Here is a 7,158-nt window from a genome sequence, read left to right as displayed (position 1 = left end):
TGATCATCACTCAGATTGGTGTTGAATTTGATCATAGTAGTTTCTGAATATATAAATATATATAAAGACCTAGGCTGGAATACTATCAATAGCACCAAATTATTGATACTATTAGGCGTTCGGCCCTTAAATGAAAAAATATACCGTTAGACTAATATGGACCCTGCAGGGTTGAGTGACTTATTGGTTTAATAACATAATCTAACATGTAAAAATAGTCAAAAAGTTAAATCTAGCAGCGAAAAACTTAATAGCACCAAACGCTTGGTGTTATCGATAGTATTCCGAGCCGGACTCTATATATAAATATCCAATCTCAATTGATTAATCAATAAGAATGGAGGTAACAACTTATCATACAACAACAATTAACCCCTGAACAAATCACCCAACCCTTTCTTTCCCATGCCAATCCAATGACATGTACACCTACCTGCCTACAATTGCAAATAACAAATAACAACAACAACAACAACAACAACAACAACAACAAAAATAATTATAAACCTACAATTCAACCACTACTTTGTGAACTCTTTCCTTTGGCATGCTATCTAACTGCAGCACCAGTAAACCTGACGCTGAATCGTAAGAGAACTCGACTTCGACCGAGCCCACCGTGCATTTCCTCGGCCTAACCGATGAGTACGCGCCGAACCTCCCGCAGCCCCTCACTTCAATGCAAACAATACCGACCGATTCAATCCTGCTGATCTCTGATGAATGCGTCGAATCGCCGTTTACTGCAGCGCCCACGAAGCTCGAATCGAGCTCCAACAATCTGATTCCATTCAGAATATGGTATGTGAGGCCTTCCACTGCCCCGCCAGCATTGAACATGTCGATTAGCCCTAGCGGCGCGAATCGAAATCCTGGCGCCAGTTCCTGCACGAAATGTTCGACAGCAATGCATAAATGTGAATGTTCTGCTTTACCAATCGACAATTTTCAGTCCTCGATGTGCGTCAGTTGACGTCGTCAGAGTTTCAATTCTGACAATCTATTTCCTGAAAAAGGTATCGGAGAATTGTACAAACCTTGATCGGGGAAACTGTGAATATGTCGTGCTCTAAGACCTTTAAGGAGACGGGCAATGCCGCCTCGGGTGGAAGGACGACGAGGTCGCCGCTGCGGTGGCTGTAGACGGCGCAGTCGCCCTTCCAATCGGGGTCGGCAGCGGCTTCGGCGATTAGATGGACGTCGTTTCCTCTGACCACGCCGGTCAGAGCCTCCGCTCCCGTGTGGTGGAACACGTTCTTCTTCTCGGTTGAGCTCCACGCCGCACCTTGGCAGTTGTAGACCCCGACGACGCCGGCGAATTTGTTCATGTTCCAGATCTTCAGCAAGCTGCATGATCAACATGTCAGCACATCATAGACATCAAATGGAGGAATTGCTGTAACTTTACCTAATGCCGTCACGAGCCGGATCGGTGAAGAGGCAATCGCGAGTCGGACGGCCGGGCAACTGCGCGCGAAGAATGGAACCGTCGGGCAGCACTAGCTTTCTCAGAAGCTCGAAATTGTGCTTTCCGGGGGCATCACTGCAACATCAGAAGTTCAACAAACACATGTCAGATACACAAAGATAAGATTTTGTACTTGAACAGAAGATCCGAAAACTACCTAACATAGATAGGCCCGCCGCTTATCGCTCGCGCCGACGCGTGGTATTCGGCGGCGGGGTGGAGAGAGTGGAACATGTCCCAATCAGGAAGCATGAACTCACCGAGGAAAACACTGTTGTAAGCCACTGATGCTATGTGAATAGTGTGAGATACCGGGTCTCGCGGGAAGAAGTCGTCCGACGCTCGCACCACCGCCGTCTGCTTCGCGCTGCGAAATTTTACCGCAGACGAAACACAATCACAATCAAACAAAGCAAGCATTTTGTTCGGAAGAGAAAGTTTCTTTACTGAAATGTGCAATACCAGTAGAGCGCGTCGGTGTTATGGCTCATGCAAGCTATGATCCCGTTGTCAGGGAAGTTCTTCGTGACCGACGCGTCGAGAGCGTGGTGATAGTGCCGCGTGAGCTGCACCCGGCCCCCGAGGCCGCCTCCGAGCGTCTCCAAAATGCACTGCACGTCGACCTTGACACCGTCGATCCCCGCCGACGCTAAATAGGCGTGGAGCTCGTTGTAGAACTGGAACACACTCTTGGGGTTCACCAACCCTAGCCCCTGCGTCGTCAACACGTCGGTCGCCATCGATGGCTCGTTCTCGGCGACACCGGGGGAGATCTTTGGGTACTGCATTTCGGATCCATACTCCTCCATCCCCTCGGCACCCGGCCTGACGCCGCCCCAGTATCCGGTGATCGCATGCCACACGTAGACGTACTTTAGGCCGTAGAGCTCCTTCGCCGTCCGGACGATCGATTCGATGCCGGCGGAAGGATCTTCTTTGTTCTGGAACTTGGCGTTTTCTTTGATTCCGGTGAGACGGGGGAGGGGATGAGTTTTCTCACCATGGTCGGCGGCGACGGATTGCCACCCGTCGTCGATGATGACGAACTTGGGCGGCGCACCGCCGGCCGTGAGGCTGCGGAGGCCGGCCTCGACACCTTCTTGGTTGACATCCTGATCATGAGTTCAGACAAAATAAAAACTTTTAGAGAAAAACAGTTGTCTCGTATTTTCTAGAATGGTATCATGGTGGGAGATCATAATTTACTTCCATTTCAAGTTCACGTCTCGAGACTACTAAAGAGTAATAACTATATATTAGAATATCATTCTCCGGCAGTTTAAGCTTTTAAACATTACTTAACAAGATTAAATTCGCGAAGACTACAAATTTATAAGAATTGTATAAGAAAATTTGACTAACAAAGTATAAATATGTTCTATAGAAAGGTACAAAATTCATTCATACCATCCTACTTTTTATCCAACTAAAATTTTGGCTAAATTGCACTTTTGGTTATCAAACTTTGAGACGTGTGAAACTCTGGTTCTCAAATTTTAATTTACTGGAATTTTTAACTCAAACTTCGTAAATTATTGTAATGTCCCGTAATCTACTTCAGTTTTGACCACTATTATGTTACTGATGTGACAGTGTTATAATCGTTAACACAACAATCACTAAGATGCCACATTACTACCACATCAGCGAAATCGGGTAACAAGACTTAATTGCAATAATTTAGAAGGTTCCAGTAAAAAATTACAATAAACTAAAGTTTGAGAATCAAAGTGTCATGCGACTTTAAATTTGAGGACCAAAAGTGCACGTTAACCTAGTGTTGTAGATGTTAGTGAAGAGTTCATCAGGAATGATGTTAACAGTAAATGAATAGTATTTACTATCAACTTTCTAATTCTTAGATCGATACTGCTACAACAACTACCCTTAAACTTTAGACACCTAAAGGCTAAAAACTAAATAGCAAATACTATTTCTCTACTATCAAAAGTAATATAGCTTCATTCGATAGTATTTCGTAAACTCGCCTGATAGAATGCGTCCCAGGTGCACCAGCCGAAGTAGTCGACGATGCCGGGGAGCTTCTTCTCGCTGCGGAGGCGGAACGTTTTGAGGTGCGACTTGACGGCGGCGACAGCCCCCGACACGGCCGCGAAGGGGTCCGACGCGGCGGCGCCAACAAAGAGGGCGTGGGAGAAGGCGGCGGCGACCGTGCCGGCGTCGCCGCTCTCAAGGCAGAGCTCCAGCTGGTTCTGGGAGTTGCCCTGCAAGCAGGCCCTGAAGGGCCCTGCAATGAGTGGGAGGAATACGGCGTAGATGGGCTCTTCGGCGCCGAATTTGGATTCCAGCAATAGGAATTGTGTCTCGTGGGGGATCTCACTCGCTTGATCCCCCATTTTCTGGGCCATCCACCATAGTTTGAACCGGAAACACGCCAAAAATCGAACGTTGCTGCACAAATTAATCAATTTTTTTTAAAAAAAAAGGGATTGAAATAAGTACCAATATATATATATATTGATAATATATATCTATCATTTTTAGTAGCATTTTCGATATAATCAAATATAAATTATAAAGAATAGACAGAACCTCGACGGATAAAATATAGACAGAAAGAAAAGTGAAAAACGAATATTTAGAGATATTTTTTTTCATATTTTAGCCAATATATTTTATAAAGTTTTATTAAGGAGTTTAGCTCATGCACTTTTAGAAATATGGTAGCTTCCGTATTTTAGAAATATGCTGGGACTTCCAAATCGATGATCGACTTCGTTAGACTTAATTTATAATATTAAAATTATCTAAAAAATAAATTTTATAATTTTTTGATTTTATTTATTTAATAATAAAAAAAATCAAAATCAAATGCTGAAAATAAAATTTTATAAAAAATGATGATACGGTACTAAAATTTTAAATAAAAAACATTAATCTTTCTATATAGTAAAAAAAAAAATTTATCAAAATTTTGCGTAACTTATTTACACTGGTTAACTTGCAAATGAATCACCACGATCAATTAAAATTGATGATTTTTTACCCCCTTTCGATTACCTGCTAAATAATATCAAAAAATTATAAAATTTATTTTTTTTACTACTTTAAATAAGCTAGATCAAATTCAAGAGTGTGGATCGATTCGAATTCAATATCAAAAATAATTTGATAGCATCATCGTACTACCTAGCTTTCCAGTAAAGTTTTGGGTTCCGAGTCTTACAGTAATGGGAAGAAAAAAATCATTTCTCATTCATAAAAAATAAGTTTCCTGTTTTTTTTTTTTTTTAAATCATTAGATAAATGATCGAAAACACTTAAAATTTAAGAGTGAAAATAAAATTTCATAAAAATTAATGATATGATACTAAAATTTGAAATAAAAACTACTAATCTTACTTTATATTAGTATAATTAAAGTTATCAAAATTTTACAGAATTTGAAGCGCAACATTGATAAACTGGATCTAAGTTTAATAGAGTGGATCGTGGATTCGAATAACCTACATCGGATACGCTCTGAATACACACCTGAGAGATCCGAGAGGGAGGAGGTGGCGGGAATCGGGGCGGGCGAAGTCGGCGCCGAGGAAGACGCCGTCGACGGGGCCGTGGCTGGCGGCCGAGCTGGCCACCGCATTCTCGGCGACGCCCGACAGGATCGGACGGCCGCGGACGACCAGCTTCCCCTCCGAGATCCTCACCGACGGCGTGATCGTCATCTCCCCTCGATCTCGATCTCGATCTCGATCTCGATCTCGATCTCCCTCCGCCGCCGCCTCCGCCTCCGCCTCCTCCTCTTCTACCGGCGCAAATGCCGATCCCGAAACACCCTTTTGCGCAAAACCAGTGCTGCAGAATCGCCCCCGGAAAACTCGCGACGATGAGCGGAAGCTGCAACACAGGCTCGTTTCATTAATAAGGTAAACTTCCAATATCAATCCCTACAGTTTCGCAATTTTTCACTTTAGTACTCGATGGTATTTTATTTTTTTCTTTTCGTCGATCTCTCCGTTACCTTTTCGTTAAATTATATACAAAAAAAACTTCAGATACTCTATTTATAGTTTATCATCGAATATTCACTTTAATATTTTTTATTTTTAAAATAAAAATAAATTAAAAGTGATATATTTTAAATTATAAGATATTAAAATAGAAGAATACGAAACTAAACAGATGATATTTGAATTTTTTTTATTAAAAAATATATTGAAAAACAAACTAACTGCAGGAAGAACCGTCATATACCTGAGAGAGGAGGATAGAAAGGAGAGCTGAGGAGGATGCGGAGGGGAGGGGGTATATATAGAGAGGAGAGAGGAGAGGCGAGGAGCTATTATAGTGAAGCTCCTCATGATCCCTCTCTTTCTCTCTCTCTCTCTCTTCTCTTCCTACTTTCTCTCTCTCTCTCACTTGATTGGGGATTGTTGTTGTTATTGTCGTCTTTATTGTTGTTTTCTCCTCTGCAGGAAGGATTCGACGGGGATTGGGTCGCGGGGGAAGATCAAGGGGTAATTTGGTAATTTCACAAGTGTGGGGGTTGGGGGGAGGGTTGGAATTACACGTCGGATCCAGGCAATCGTGGTCACGGACGGCGGCGGAACGACCCTGGACGGATGTAAACGGCCGGATCCATTTTTTGTGGGACTGGACGTATTCGGAATGAATTATTTTTTATTTTATTATTTATTCTTATTTATCATTTTATTTCAGGCGGATCAAAAAAAGAACACAAATTTTTGACAATTTTTTTACGAATAGAGACAAATTCAGAGTGAATTATTTTTCTATTATTTTTGTTCACACCTACCGTCCTATTCAGCCGAATTGGGACAGGAGCTCCACCAACCCGGGTCCATTTGCATCCCTGACTTCGTTTAGTTCGGGTATAAATAAGAATTATCTATTTCAGGAATAGATGTAAGTTCAAATATAAGTCTGAAATAAATCAATTTTTTGTTTGAATAAAAATTGAATTGTTTTCGAAAATAAAAAAAAAAAGAATAGTGGGTAGTTATAAATAAAAAATAATAATATTGTCCTATGTTGTATTCGAATTTAAATTTTTAAATTTAAATACTTAACTTTTAAATTTTAAAAATTTAAAATTTAAATTTAAATTTAAAATTTAAAATCTCAAATAAATTTTAAATTTTAAATTTAAGATTAAATCTAAAGTATCAAATTTTAAATTTAAAAAACTTAAAATATTAATTTAAAATTTAGAATTTAAAATTTAAAATTATAAATTTTAAGTTTTAAAAATTTAAATTTAAAAATTAAATAAGAGTGGGAAGCTATTTCAACCCCTATTTCAGGAGGATGAGGATTGTTAATTCCACCCTTTAAAAGAGTTGTTTAACCCGTTATTCCAACCCTTTAACCCGTTAAAGGATTGGATTAACAATACATACCTCCACCGACCATCCCTAGAGCAAGTGACAAAGGGTTTGGTGGTTGGTATCCGAGACCCAAGTTCGAATCCTAGTTGATTCACATTCTAGTTAAATTTATTTCTAAATGAAATAAACGAAGCAGATAACGTGCTATCTATCTCTCAAAAAAACAATACACACCTCCNTATATTGGAAGTGGTGAATTTTGGATATCTATGGGGGTGTTTGACCTAGATTGCAAAAAGAAAGTTTAGGGTCAAAACATAATACTTTCACTCTATTTTTTTTTTTCTTTTTTTTTTTTTTGGTAATTGATATGGAATGGAT

The 7,158-nt window shown here is 40.4% G+C and overlaps 1 protein-coding gene across 1 annotated transcript; it reads right to left on the bottom strand.

Annotated features, from left to right (window-relative positions):
- On the bottom strand, nucleotides 298-5,858 carry LOC109711755 (probable galactinol--sucrose galactosyltransferase 6). Its single transcript, XM_020234962.1, has 8 exons — nucleotides 5,684-5,858; nucleotides 4,964-5,326; nucleotides 3,457-3,880; nucleotides 1,931-2,580; nucleotides 1,626-1,835; nucleotides 1,409-1,543; nucleotides 1,038-1,347; nucleotides 298-885 (listed from the first exon to the last, which is right to left on the bottom strand). Exons 1-8 carry the CDS (start codon nucleotides 5,788-5,790, stop codon nucleotides 508-510), a joined length of 2,577 nt encoding a protein of 858 aa, XP_020090551.1. The 5' UTR covers nucleotides 5,791-5,858; the 3' UTR covers nucleotides 298-507.

The sequence above is a fragment of the Ananas comosus genome, linkage group 6, assembly GCF_001540865.1.
Source record: "Ananas comosus cultivar F153 linkage group 6, ASM154086v1, whole genome shotgun sequence".
NCBI classification, from domain to species: Eukaryota; Viridiplantae; Streptophyta; class Magnoliopsida; order Poales; family Bromeliaceae; genus Ananas; species Ananas comosus.
Note: the sequence above shows the minus strand (reverse complement) of the source record. Positions and strands in the feature narration are given on the sequence as shown.

Excerpts from the sequence above, each read along its gene's own strand:
- LOC109711755 (XM_020234962.1), bottom strand. The coding sequence starts at position 5,790 with ATGAGGAGCTTCACTATAATAGCTCCTCGCCTCTCCTCTCTCCTCTCT. Across the intron at positions 1,836-1,930 it reads AACACCGACGCGCTCTACTG|CGCGAAGCAGACGGCGGTGG; the intron begins GTATTGCACATT and ends AAAATTTCGCAG. Across the intron at positions 1,544-1,625 it reads GGCGGGCCTATCTATGTTAG|TGATGCCCCCGGAAAGCACA; the intron begins GTAGTTTTCGGA and ends CTGATGTTGCAG.